The following is a 14802-nucleotide window of genomic DNA, read 5'->3' on the forward strand; positions in this document are numbered from 1 at the left end:
CAGCTTTACATACTCGAGGTGGAGGGTGAAAAACAAGCAACAAAAGAGGATGAAGACAATGTTACTTAAATCGCCTTTTGAGGGCAAAAAGATGATTAAGGGGGGAGTATTGATACGATATTATTTCTTTTATATATGTTTGGTTATTAATTTTAAGTTTGGGTACATGTTAGGTCTTTTATGGTTAATAGAATGGGGTGTTTAGTATTTTGTTTGATTATATAATAAGTATCGTATCATGAATACAAGAGAGCATATTGTTTTGAGTTAATTCTTCTCCTAAATCTTAGCATTCTTCTTCAAGTCTCTAACCCTATCAGATTGGGCTACGTGCTTTCAATAAAAACCTGATCTAGAGGGCCGTCCAAACCGCTCGTCGCTCGAACTCGCTCGCCGCTCGTTCGGAAGCTACTTGGAAAATGCTCGCTCGTTTTATTGCTCGATTGTAAACGAGCCGCTCTGCTCGGCTCGGTTTGTAAACGAGCCAAGCAACGAGCATAGGTCTGCTCAGTTCGGTTCGGCTCATATATTTTTAATTTATATTATATATAATTATATATGAACAGATATATAAATATATAGACAATACACATAATTTTTAAACCCTTTTAAAATTTCCTATTTCGACAATTTTATAGTTTTATTAGTTCGATTCAAGATTTCATAATACTAAAAGTTTGTTTACATGTTTATTATATCTTATTTCAAACTTCTTTCTCCTAACAATTTACAACCTAATATACGTTTGTCTAAAACTACTAATATGTATACAAAGCATATTATTTACAGCCTTTAAACTTGTTTATTATTGAAAATTTTAAAAAGTGGAAAAGAAATAAAAAATGCTCGAAATCATTCGATCAAAAAATGCTTGACTCGATGGCTCGTTTTGTTTTTCGCTCGGTCCGAATTTCATCCGTTCGGTTCGTTGTAAACGAGCCAAGCAATGAGCAAGCCTCCGCTTGGTTCGGCTCGTGAACGGCCCTAGATCTAGCAAGAAGGAGGTATTCATTCCCTATCTGGCTATCTATAAATAATCGAATCGTTCAAATGGGCCGGGCCAAGCCCACACACAAATGACAAATTCCACTGAGTTACTGACTCACCTCAGCCCTCAGGTCCTCCATCATCAAACAATAATAATAAAAATAATAAATAATAAATAATAAATAATATAATCTGCAGCAGCATCCAACACTTCACAACAACACTACTCATAAGATCTATTACCACTACTGGTAGCCTAGGGTAGGTGTGCGCTAGCTAACAATGGCGCTTAAACACCATCATCATCATAACTTGTTCTTCTTGATCTTCATCCTCTTGACGATAATTGACACGGCTACACTCCTCGTCTCAGCTGATGCGATCCACGGTTGCGGTGGTTTCATCGAGGTGGGTCTTTATTTAGGGATCTGGGTATTATTATTATTATTATTATTATTGTTATTGATAGGGATCTGGGTATTGTTGTTGTTATTGATTCATTCATTTTTAATTTGGTAGGCGACTTCGTCTTTGATCAAGTCAAGGAAGCCCACCGATTCCAAATTGGACTATTCGCATATCACGGTATGTATCTATCACTAGTATATGTGAATTCTATTAGTTTACTGATTTGTCTCTGGTTTATATGAACTTAGTTTTAGCTGTTTGGCTAGCCTTATGGAAATCACTTTACTTATTATTATTATTGTTGTTGTTATTGTTATTATTATTATGTTTGTGTTTATGTTTGTTTGTTTGTTGTATCAAATCAAAATGATAGGAAGGAAAATGCCCTGTCAAAAGTTTAATATCTTATCTTACAATAAAGGTCTTGCTAAGTTTTACATGTGATATGTTATTATGGACTCATGTCATGCATACAACATTATGTGAAATCAAACTTTATGTTTTCAGTAGTTAGTTTGGCCTCCTGTAAACCAACAGCGAAGTGAGGGAAGCTTGTTTTTTAATAACGAAACAACATGAACACATGTTTCGTACGTTTACATATTAATAGAAGATAATTAAATATTAATTGGATGAGTCATCTACTTAATGATTTTATATTTGTTCGTTTGTGTTCTTTTATGTTTAATTTGCTTGTCTTCATTTACTTTTTTTCATATATGTCTGTTTATCTTTGTTCAGTTATGTTCGTGAACTGTTTGTTTAAATTTTAAACGAAAGAACATGAGCACAAATATTTGTTCTATTAAGTATTTGTGTTCGTTTAAAGTTAAATGTGAACACGATTTTGCTCTTGTTCGTGTTTGTTCGGTTCGTTTACCGGCCTATCAGTAGTAAAGAATCAAACAACCTAGGGTACTGATATGTTATTTAACCTGATGTAGGTTGAGCTGCGGACTTTGGATGGCTTGGTGAAGGATCGGACACAATGCGCTCCTAATGGTTACTACTTCATCCCTGTTTATGATAAGGTATGATAACATACGTTTGTAACAATAAGTTACATATGAAGTATCCCTTACAATAAATACAATCAAAAGTCTAAGAAACTAAAGTAAGCTAGCTAATAAATACATGTTTTTATGTAGTTGTGCATGTATAAGCACGAGCCGGATTGTTTACAAACACCCTTAAATATACCATACCAAAGTGCTTTTAGCTTTCTGTCCCATTAAGAATTACCATTTTCCATAAATATGCTTAAATGGATCTGTTTGAGGTACACACTGCCTCCATCCGATATTGAGATCACCTATTGTAGTTAATTTTTAAATTTCTTGTTATTAATATGTTTTTGACATTTGCAGCACGTAGTGTTTGGGTGCTGCAAACATTTCTTCTACTTCAATTACATAATCACATTTAGAGGCTCAAATTCAAAATGTGTGTATATATAATCTAGTATTTATTCAGAAATGGAGGAAAGAGTAAAAACAGTTTTCCTCTTACATAGCTAGATGATTTAGTGGGCTAGTTGATATAATCTTCATTTGCATGGTTTTAACGGACTGTTATTGCTAAAATATCATTAGAATATCTTGAAGTTACAGACTTCATTGCAATTATACTTTTTTGATCAACACGGCAATAGTTGTATTAGTCTCCAGTTCTTTCACTTCTGAGATTATAATATACTAAGATGGGGACAAATGTTGTTGTAGGGTTCTTTTGTTATCAAAGTTAAAGGACCAGAAGGATGGTCATGGAATCCAGATCAGGTATATACTTCAGATTTTTTAAAATATTTTAAATCATTCTGACATGTGTTTTACACGATGGACAATATTAAATGCTCAATATGAACTTCTGATGTTATACTTTTTTAGGTTCCTGTGCTTGTTGATCATGCTGGCTGTAATCGCAACGAGGATATAAACTTTCGGTTTACAGGGTTAGTCTAGCTTTATTTTTTTCATGCATTTCTATAAATCAACTTTTTAGTATTTTACTTATTTCAGCTTCTTTTTTTTTCAGATTCACTATTAGTGGAAAAGTTGTGGGAGCAGTTGGTGGTCCGAGTTGTTCATCTAAAAATGGCGGTCCATCAAATGTAAAAGTTGACCTTTTAGATTCAAACGGGAATATAGTATCTTCTGCGAAAACATCAGTGTCTGGAAGTTACTCTTTCACCAATATTATTCCAGGTTAAAACCTTCTCGATCATGAAATATAAGAAAAACCACTAGCAAAAATAATAACAAGTTTACAACATTGGTGGTGTAGGACGATATACCCTACACGCATCCCATGAAGACTTGAATATTGAAGTCAAGGGTTCAACAGAGGTTGCATGCATGCACATACACCTGTCTTTTCTATAATCTTCATCATATATCTTCCATCAATTGCTTAAATGTTACATTGAATGATGCCAGGTTGAATTGGGATTTGGAAATATTCAAGTTGACGATGTCTTTTTTGTCTCTGGTTATGATATTCGTGGATTGGTAGCTGCACAGGTAAGTCATCCATGGTGGTTTGACCGTTTACTGGTTTTGACTTCAGCAAAATTAACTCACAATATCTGTCACAGGGAAATCCTATTTTGGGGGTTCACTTCTATCTGTACTCTGATGATGTTAAAGAAGTCAACTGCCCGCACGGTTCTGGTAACCCGTCTGGTGATAGAACTGCACTTTGTCATGCAATATCTGATGTTGATGGAAAGTTTACTTTCAAGTCAATTCCATGTGGTAGTTTGATTTTCATACTTTTATTAATTGGTTTAAATGTTTTCTATGTTGGCTAATTATATGTTTGCACTTTGTTTTTGTGATGCACTTGCAGGTGTTTATGAGCTTATACCTTATTATAAGGGTGAAAATACAGTTTTTGATGTTTCACCTCCCTCTGCCACTGTAACTGTTCAACATGATCATGCAACCGTTTCTGAAAAGTTTCAGGTACATCAGTTATGGTTTATTGCTAGGTTTAATTCTTTAATTCAGATAAACTAATGTGTGCATTGCTGAAATTGGCAGGTTACTGGTTTTTCTGTTGGCGGTCGTGTTGTTGATTCTGAAGGCAAAGGAGTCGATGGTGTAAAAATTGTGGTGGATGGTGTTGAGAGGTCTGTCACTGATAAACAAGGATATTATAAGCTTGATCAGGTGAGTTCAGAAATTGCAAATGGTATGCATATGCATATTGCCATACACCATATATTATTATATATATATGTCTGTATATTATGCTGACAAGGTTACATATGCATATTGCATACACACACATACATTATGTATGCATACATATATAATATGTCTTTATATTATGCTGACAAGGTTAAGCCCTATATACACACTGTACAAGAATACATATATATGGATGGCCTGGCTTTACTTCATGTTAAATTGTTGGTTGAAATTTTGTCAAGTTGGTGGTGTTAAAAGGATTTTCTCTTTGTTATATTATATTTTAAAAAAGTTATTATATATACTTTATACTTGTGACTGGTATTTTTATTCTATAAAAAATGATTATTTTGCTTGAAGAGTTGAAGCTCTATTTTGCATCTTTTTTCTGATGTTTACTCTTTGTGCTCTCTTACAGGTTACATCTAAACAATATCTGATTGAAGCGAAAAAGGAGCACTACAAGTTTGACAAATTGACCGACTTCATGGCAAGTGCACCACAAAACTGAAGCACATGTGACATATATTTTGTGTGTTAGCTCACCTTTAATGTTACCTTTTTTTTTCCAGGTTTTACCAAATATGGCATCGGTTGCTGATATCAAAGCAGTGTCTTATGATGTTTGTGGCTCAGTGCATACAGTTGATTCTGGTTACAAAGCAAAAGTATTTCCAACATTCTTTTTCATTACTCACATATATCTATATCCTTTATGTGTACTAACACATTATACGTTTTTCCAGGTGGCTCTGACTCATGGACCAGATAATGTTAAGCCACAAATGAAACAAACTGATGATAATGGCTATTTCTGCTTTGAGGTACTTCACATAATCTTCAGTTAAAAGTATTATAATGTTACAGTGACATGATTTGGAATCACCTAAGTGGACTTAATTTACTACAGGTTCCACCTGGCGACTACCGGTTATCGGCTATTGCAGCCGCACCTGAAACTGCCCCGCATCTTCTATTCTCGCCACAACATATTGATGTCAATGTCAATGGTCCATTGCTGTCACTGAAATTTTATCAGGTAATTATATCTCCAAAATATCAATAATCCAACTCAGCAAATTAGAATCCTTATCATCCAGTTCTAAAATTTCAGGCACAAGTTAATGTAGGCGGCTCGGTTACTTGCAAAGAAAAATGTGATTCATCTGTTTTTGTTGATCTTGTAAAATTGGATGCTAAAAGCAATGAAGAAAGACAGACAGTTGGCTTGACTGGTCAAAGTAGTGAATTTTTATTTCAAAATGTCCTACCTGGAAAATATAAGCTTCAGGTATTGCATTTCAGTTTTTGTAGTTTTTTTTTCTCTAGAATTAGTTTTATTATACACAAATTATGATGTTTTATATAGATCAAGCATGTTTCTAAAGAAGCTAAATCCGGAGAAGATAACTGGTGTTGGGAACAAAGCTCGGTTCTTCTTAATGTTGGAATAGAAGATGTTAACGGGATTAACTTTGTTCAGAAAGGTTATTGGGTTAACTTAGTTTCCACTCACAAGGTAGATGCGTATCTGCATCAATCAGATGGGTCCCGTGTGGATCTGAAAATTAAGGTATTTCAGAGCACACATTAAAGTCAACATTGTTTAAAGTCAACATTGTTCTTTGACCTTGCTTTCATCATATTTATTCTGTTGTTTAATGTTAATTACAGAAAGGTCCGCAGCACATATGCATCGAATCACCCGGAGTGCCCGAACTTCACTTCATAAACTCATGTATACTTTTTGGAACCTCCCCTGTGAAAATCGACACTGCTAATACTTCGGTACGTCGTTTATTATTATTTTTTTAAAACTTTTTCTGCATAATTTCTCATATTTTCTTTTATTTGTTTAATCTTTTTAGCCTATTTTTCTGAAAGGAGAGAAGTATCTCCTCAAAGGAGAAATTAAAGTTGAGTTGACCTCACAAAACGGTGTTGACCAGCTACCTAAAAATCTAGTAGTTGACATTTTGAATGATGAAGGAACTGTTATCGATGGCACTACTGCAAAATATGTTAATGAAAACGAACACTCAAATACAGCTCTTTATAAGTATGAAGTATGGGCAAATCCTGGAGAAAAACTTACATTTGCGCCTCGGGATATTCGGTAAATCTTCAAAATTACATGTTATTTTTGTTTTAATTTAATATTAATATTCTTTAATACTAAACGGTCTCAGGAGTGAAAACGAGAAAAAGATTTTGTTTTATCCCAGACAACATCAGGTAAACGACTCTTAATGTATTATAATTATCATTAATAATCTTTCGGTCAACATTTTCAGTTATTATTGTTTTAATTAGGTCAAAGTGGCACAAGATGGCTGTCAAGCTTCGGTTCCTCTGTTTTCTGGACGACTCGGATTGTACATTGAAGGATCGGTTTCACCTCCACTTCCTGATGTTACTATCAGAATCATAGCTTCTAGAGATAGTCAAAATGGTCAAATCAAGAAAAATGAATTGGCCTTTGAAACAACTACAAACGCAGATGGGTTGTTCATTGGTGGGCCCCTTTATGATGACATCACTTACCATACCCAAGCTTCAAAGGTTTGAAGTTTTAACCTGCTACTTTAAAAATAAAACAATTTAACGGCTTTTGTAAGTTTTATTTGTTTTGTTTCTGCACAAATAGCCTGGTTATCATGTAAAGAAAATCGGACCAAATTCCTTTTCGTGTCAAAAGCTCGGTCAAATCTCGGTGCATATACATTCTAAAGAAGATTCCAGTGATTTATTCCCCTCGGTTTTATTATCGTTAAGCGGGGAAGACGGTTATAGAAATAATTCGATATCTGCTGCTGGTGGAACTTTCGTATTTGATAACCTATTTCCGGGAAGTTTTTATCTCCGTCCTCTCATTAAGGTACTTCATCTTTATATTTCATGTAAATCTAACTTTTATTTTATGACTTTAATTAATTGTTTTTTTGTAAAACTTAATAGGAGTACGCTTTCTCACCATCTGCACAAGCAGTTGAACTCGGGTCCGGGGAGTCAACAAAAGTCGTATTTCATGCCACACGTGTTGCTTACAGGTATCCCTTTATAGTTTATTCTCATTTATTCATTTTGCATTTTTTATATTGTTATTTAATTAAACGGGATATATTTTTAGCGCGATGGGTGTGGTTAGTCTGTTATCGGGTCTACCAAAAGAAGGCGTTTCAGTCGAGGCTCGTTCCGACTCAAAAGGTTATTACGAGGAAACCGTCACAGACTCATTAGGAAATTACCGCCTTCGTGGACTTCACCCCGATACAACTTACACGATTAAAATAGCAAAAATAAACGGGTTTGGTACGTCTAACATCGAACGCGCCTCCCCAGAATCTGTTGAAGTCAATGTGAGTTACACAACTTATACATAGTTACATACCTTAATTATAATTATAAAATAATAATGAATTGAATTTGACAAAATTTGTGATTTGTGAAGGTTGGATATGAAGACATCAAGGGATTAGACTTTTTGGTATTTGAGCAACCGGAAATAACGTTATTAACTGGAACGGTTCAAGGAAGTGGTAATAAGGAGGTTTATGAACACCTAAAGTTGGAAGTTAGATCGGCTAGTGATCCGTCCAGTATCGAGTCGTTGTTACCTTTGTCAATTTCAAACTTCTTCCAGGTGAAGGGTTTGCCAAGGGGCAAGCATCTGCTGCAGCTGCGGTCAACACTAACACCGCGTACCCTCAGATTTGAATCGGAAGTGATCGAGGTTGATTTGGAGAAGAATACCCAAGTTCATGTGGGTCCCTTGACATTCAAAGTTGAAGATGATCACCACAAACAGGTTTGTTGTTCTTTGACCATGTGGATGTAACTTTGACCATGTTGACTTTGACTTTTCGTTTAATCGTCGAGTTACTTTTAGGAATTGACTCCGGCACCTGTGTATCCGCTTATTATTGGAGTATCGGTTATTGCATTATTCATCAGCATGCCAAGGTAACTGGAAATCCTTTAATTTATTTATTTATTGAAACCTGCATTTGTTGCATAAGATATTAAAGACATGACTGTTTATAAAAGAATCATGATAATTTGATGGTGATATGCAGATTGAAAGACATGTACCAAAGCAATGCAGGAGCTCAGGGACCCAGTGCATCGACGTGGGTCCCAGTAACGAAGAAAACCGTGCGAAAAAAGACTTACTAGTCCTTTCAGGTGCCAAGTTGAAGCAGGATTTAATTTTAGCCATTTTTGTTAAACTAGTCATGTAACCAAGAATAGAAAATGAAGATTTTGCTATTTTCTTAAGCTCCATATTTGATGATAAAGGACTAAAGGGATGACCTTTAAAAGTCGAAGCGGTAAAATGAATGGATAAGGCGGGTTGGGATGTTACGAAACATCAAATGTGTATTTTAAAATACTTTTGAAGTTTGTATAATGGTTTCTGTAACGTTTCATACCATGAAAAACGTTATAATGGTACCATTGCTAAATACTAGTGAGTTTGTCTTGCTTGATATATGATTCTGGATGCTGTTTATCACTTGACGACTAAACTTGAATAAAACCGAGATTACAAATGCGAATACTAGTGGGTTTTTGTAGCGACCTAGCATACAAGCATAAAAGTTTAAAGAATCTTGAAAGAATCACTTTTGTATACATCCTAGGCTAATGGAAGGCAATAAATTATGCGTTGGACCTCGCCATGGTAATTAAGTTACAGTATGTCTATGACAATACATATTATGTTATATCTATGTGTGTGCACGTGCGTGTATAGGCATAGTTAAAATATTTATATTCGAACTCGAGCTTAAAATAATAAGAGCTCTGTTCAAACTTGTGCTTAAACAGGCTTAGTGTGACATGCCAGTTCAAATATCATATATTCTCAAATTATGTTGAACAGCAACTGCTACTGCATACCTTGACAGGACAAAACCAGTAACTCATATCCATATCAATAACCGAGGTAGAATGACTGCTCTCAAACAACTGAAAGCACCACACGAGCCGAAGCAGAAAAGTTCATCATTCCGGGCAAAACTCTGTTAAATCCCTAATCTCTTCTTTGCTAGAATTGTATTATATGGTACAACAGGGGGAAAAAATATAACACAACTCTAGCTTTTTGGGTTCTTTTACTAATCTTGATTTGTTCTATTATGTACTATAAAAAGAATTATACAAAATTATAAATAAATAAATAAATTAAGTTTTCACTTTCATAGTCCACCCAAGATCTTGATTTCTTTACAACCTCCATCCAACTTAATTTAATTATATATAGTTAACATATATAACCACCATCTTCTACATCTTGCATTAATAATCTCAATGTTGAGTACACATCTTCCCCACCATGATGAACAACTTCATTTTCCTTAAAACCAACCAAACCATAACCATCTAAACCAATCCAACTGCATCCTACCACTTTCCTAATATTCCTATCTTTCATAACTTTCTTCACCCGAGCCACGCTCTCCCATCTTCCCCTCGCTTCATACGCTTTAATTAACACCATATACGGGAACAAAGACATCGGTTCCAGTTTGGCCAACCTCTCAGCCACCCGTTCGGTCAACTCCAAGTCTCCTTCTACCCCATAATAACCAAGAATCAACTTACATAAAACACCGTTCGTCCTGTTAGGAATCAATGTCGTTATCATCTTCATTGCTTCATTAACTTCTCCTGCACACATCATCATCTCCACAATGAAGGTCAAATGCGTATCGGTTGGTTTGACCCCGTATTTACTCTCCATTGACCGAAATAAAGTCAACCCTTTATCGATCAAACGACCATAAACACAAGCTAATAAAACTCCATTCAGGGTTACTTCATCTGGTGATAGCCCTGTTTTGACTAATTCCCGAAAAAGATCAATACACTCCTCTGCTTTACCATTAAAAGTCAAACCTAAAATCATTGAATTCCAAGAAACTAAATCTTTAATATCCATTTGATCAAAGATAATATTTGCAGCATCACACAATCCACATTTACTATACATATCAATAAGCGAGCTTGAAACAACAGGATCCCATTCAAACCCTAACCTCACAACCAAACAATGCAACTGTGTCCCCTGCACAGCTGGCAGAAAGACCAATGCAGAGCTAAGCAAACAGCTGAGTGTGAACTCGGTTGGTTTTATGTTTTTGTTAAGCGAAAGAACAAAAACCTGCATCGCATTCTCCTCGAGTTGATGGTTAGTGAGGCTTGAAATCATTGAATTGCAAACAGCTGAATCCCATAAATCAAGATTATCGAAAAGGGTTACCGAATCTTTTATACTTTCACATTTCGAGAACATGTTGATTGCAGCACTGGAAACAATTGTGTTTGAAAGAAAGCCTGATTTTACTGAAAGACATAAAATTTGTCTACCCTTTATTAAATCTTGCACACCAGAACACGCGGTCAATACTGAAGATATTGTATATGCATTTGGTGAATAATATGTTCTTCTCATTATAGAAAACTGGTTATAAGCAAGTTCTTTATAACCCGTTTTACTATAGCCCGCAATCAGCGAGTTCCATGAAACGACATCTATATCTTCCATACCAAGAAACACACCAAAAGCATATTCCACAAATCCATGCTTGCAATACATATCAATCAATGAATTCCCAATAATAACTGAAGAAAATTTCACACCTTTAGTTATCAAACTAGAATGAATTTGCATACCGTGACAAACAGACGGGGCGAACGACAAAACGATCGAATACGTGTGTCCACTGGGTGTCACTCCAGAGGCAACCATTTCAGTAAACACACTGAGTGCATGATACACAAACCCAGTGGAACAATACCCAGAAATGATCTCGTTCCAGCTCACAACATCTCGTTCATGCATTTCATCGAACACTTGGCGTGCACTCTTGATATCGCCAAAATCGACGAGCACCCGCATGTAAATGTTCCAAGAAAACACGTTTTTGTGACGTATGTCGTGGAATGCTTGAAGGGTGTCTTTGAATGTTCCGAATTTTGAGTAAAGATCGAGACAACGGTTGCCTAAAAAGGTGTTGGTGTTGCAGAGACTGAGCTTGATGAGTTGGGCGTGAATGAGTTTCAGAGAGTTTAATGAGAGACAATGGTTTAAGAGAGTTGAGAAGAAGACCATACTCTTTCGTCTTTCATGGCGTCACGTCGTTGCATTTGCATTTGCCAGTTTCAAGGAACATATATATGGCTTTTGAAGGTAGGCATAGAAAATTGATTCAAAATCTCATTAGATTAAACCCTTTACTTGAGCCTCGTATTTGTAGATCTAACCCTAACTTGGTGACTAAGACATTACCACAATAATCATATTTATTGTTTTAAAAACCAGTTCAAACCGTTTAGTTAAACCGAATTTCACACAGTAAGCCGGTATTTTGAGTACGGTATTTATGACCAATTTGCTAGAATATCGTACCGGCGGTTTTTGTCTAAAATACCGGTTTTAAGCCCGATAATTTTTGATATTTGCGGCCCATATTTTTTTAAAATTACTTTTAACCCAATAATTAACATTTTATTTATTTATTTATTTATTTTTTAAAAATTAATTAAAATTTACACCGGGACAATTACAGACTAACGGCAGATAAACGGGCAACAAGCTGCGCCGCTACCCCCTTCTGAATAGCAAACTCTACCCTACTAAACACAACGTTCCCTTTAACACTTAAGGACTATTTTTTTAAAAAAAATTGAGTGCTTTTGCATTATATTTTAATATGGGTTAACTTTTGGATTATTTTTTGTTATAAGATTCATTTGGTTTTGGGTTATTTTGGACTGAAGTTACATTTATAAGAAATTATAAGATAAACTATTCAACCGGTTGAACCTCCCGGTATAACTAGGTTCAACCGGTTGTACCATTTTTTAGCCTAATTCGGTACAAGTTAAATACCTGTTTTTAAAACATTGATCATATTATAATTAGAAAAGTAAACCATAATAATCATCATGTAGTAAATCGGCTAGATGGATTAATTTTGAACTAACTCATAAACGGTCGGCAAGTTGATGATAGCCTTCATACTAACAAACTAATTTAATCTTTTAGACCATACGTAATTATTCGTGACCCATCAGGGCTCGGGTTTGATGATAATGGGATTTTCACTTAGGGTTTCATTTTGGGATGGTTTAGGATTTGAATTTTGGAGTGTCACATTAGTAATGGATAATTGGAATTCTGTCACATACCTCGAACTCGAGTATTAGTAATTGGTAGGACTAATGACATACCCGAGGTCAAAATGTTGTTAGGAAAAGAAACTATGATTCTATTAAGTTCATTTAGCTATTAACTATGTGACCTAAACTAACCAATTTTTTTTTATATTTAATGATAGACAAGTAACTCTGTAAAATTTCTCACCTCATAAAAATGATTTTTGGGTCTATCACTAATCACACTCATGAGAGGAGAGGATATGTTGTGTGGATCATGCAAAATGGTCACATTAGACAAATTAATACTATCAATATCTAAAAAGAATATTTAAAAATCAATATAAAACCTTACAAAACATATTTACTATTTATCACTTCTCATTCTCAAAAATTTTCTCATATTATCTCTAATAATTCTCCAATTTTTCTTCTAAAAGATGGATGTAGCGTCGTCATCGAGGCCGATGACATTTTAATGGATGCATTCATATTGGCTAGTCACGGTTCACCATACCAAAGCTTCACACATTCACTAACAAGAAAAGCTTGACTTAGCTAGGATCATGAAGCTGTTAACGATCGTCTCATACATATATGGTGAAGATTTGTTTAATTAGGCGTCGTTTTTGTATGAGTAAGAAGTTTGTAATAGTGTGATTAATCTCAACAAAGCGAGATACTTAAGGAAACCGACTTCAAGTGACACTCAAAAAATATACCATGTGAAAAAGTCAAACATGGATTTCTAATTCCAAGGATGCTTGGTAGTATTGATTGCACACAATAAAATGGGCAAACTCTCCTAATGCGTGGCAAGGTAAACACAAGCGAGGTGATCATCCATCCCCGACCATAATGCTTGAAACCTTGACATCATATGATCTTTGAATTTGTTATGCATTTTATTGTTGTTGGTTCAACAATGACATCAACGTTTTGGTTTTTATATGCATTCTCATTTTGAAGTGTTTTTCTAAATTATATTGACTTAATACCCAAAAAAAAAAAAATATATATATATACAAACTATCTTCACCTATATTTAGAATATATATATCATTTAACCACATTTAATAATGTATTATTGAATGATACATAACTATATATCTTCCCTCCTTTGCAAAGAAAAGAAAGGTGGAAATGCAAGACATGTTTTGACCACATTTTTACCATTTTATTTTGACCATGCAAATATATTCCTTGTTTCATGTTAAACCAATGAATCAACCCATGACTATTTACATGCCCCTTTCTTTCTTCATGATTCTCTATCCACTTGAGATTCTCCAATTAGGTTTAGAATAATAACTTAATAAATATATAAAAAATATGAAGATTGATAGTCACATTCTTGTTACAATCTCCATTGTTTCTCTCTTTTTTGTTATCTTAGCAGAAGGTACAGATTTCTCACCACCCGCGTCTGATGAAGACGACGATGATGAAATATACGGTCAAGTTAAAAAGGCGATTGGCCCGGCTTTTGACGGAGCGAAAGACAAGTTTGGTCCAATATCATCATTGGATTTAGATGACTTTGAAGAGGCTAAAGATGCATTTGGTCCAATTCCATCATTTGATGAGGCCAAAGAGAATTTAGGCCCGGCTTCATCCGCGCTTCTAGACAAAGCAAAAGATGCCATGGGCCCGATTTCACCTTCCTCTTTGGAAGATGCAAAAGAGGCCCTAGCCCCTGCAGCCGAGGCCCTAAGCCCAATTTCACCTGCGGCTTTAGATAAAGCAAAAGAGGCTCTCGGCCCGTCTTCATCTGGAATCATAGATAAGGCTAAAGATAAAATTAACTCGCTTAAATCTTGGATTACTCAAAGCAAGGAAGAAACGTCTTTAGATGCCCAAGACGACAACGAGTCCGAGTCCGCAGATGATGCCGAGGCACCAAGCTCTATTGCCTCACCTTTGGACCCGTACGGGGTCTTAGACGGTGCTAAACAAAAATTTGACTCCCTTATGAACTCCATTTCCGAAGAAAAAGAACAGATATCACCATCGGTGGTCGAGGAAGCAGAAAACGAGTCAAGCCCGGCCCCTT

General features: G+C 35.3%; 1 protein-coding gene and 1 pseudogene across 1 annotated transcript; one reads left to right on the plus strand and one right to left on the minus strand.

Moving 5' to 3' along the window:
* Positions 1–1197: 1197 nt before the first annotated feature.
* Positions 1198–9014, plus strand: LOC143532402 (uncharacterized). Its single transcript, XM_077027463.1, has 27 exons — positions 1198–1395; positions 1507–1572; positions 2340–2426; positions 3117–3173; positions 3282–3346; positions 3430–3599; positions 3679–3740; positions 3831–3914; positions 3989–4148; positions 4243–4358; positions 4437–4565; positions 5005–5076; positions 5159–5254; positions 5333–5410; positions 5497–5625; positions 5701–5877; positions 5956–6159; positions 6261–6374; positions 6455–6702; positions 6776–6821; positions 6900–7148; positions 7234–7464; positions 7545–7636; positions 7717–7945; positions 8038–8394; positions 8476–8549; positions 8663–9014. The coding sequence occupies exons 1-27, from the start codon at positions 1270–1272 to the stop codon at positions 8760–8762; spliced, it is 3618 nt and encodes a 1205-aa protein (XP_076883578.1). The 5' UTR covers positions 1198–1269; the 3' UTR covers positions 8763–9014.
* Positions 9015–9373: 359 nt separating this feature from the next.
* LOC143532388 (pentatricopeptide repeat-containing protein At1g43980, mitochondrial pseudogene) lies at positions 9374–11741 on the minus strand (annotated as a pseudogene).
* Positions 11742–14802: the final 3061 nt, after the last annotated feature.

The sequence above is a fragment of the Bidens hawaiensis genome, unplaced genomic scaffold (assembly GCF_021521415.1).
Source record: "Bidens hawaiensis isolate Kalapana, Puna unplaced genomic scaffold, B.hawaiensis_p1.1 tig00009444_1, whole genome shotgun sequence".
Taxonomy (NCBI): domain Eukaryota; kingdom Viridiplantae; phylum Streptophyta; class Magnoliopsida; order Asterales; family Asteraceae; genus Bidens; species Bidens hawaiensis.

Bases quoted from the DNA above. Each gene is read 5' to 3' on its own strand.
- LOC143532402 (XM_077027463.1), top strand. From the start codon at position 1,270: ATGGCGCTTAAACACCATCATCATCATAACTTGTTCTTCTTGATCTTC. The intron at 3,741-3,830 runs GTTGCATGCATG...GAATGATGCCAG, and splicing joins AAGTCAAGGGTTCAACAGAG to GTTGAATTGGGATTTGGAAA. The intron at 8,550-8,662 runs GTAACTGGAAAT...GGTGATATGCAG, and splicing joins TTATTCATCAGCATGCCAAG to ATTGAAAGACATGTACCAAA.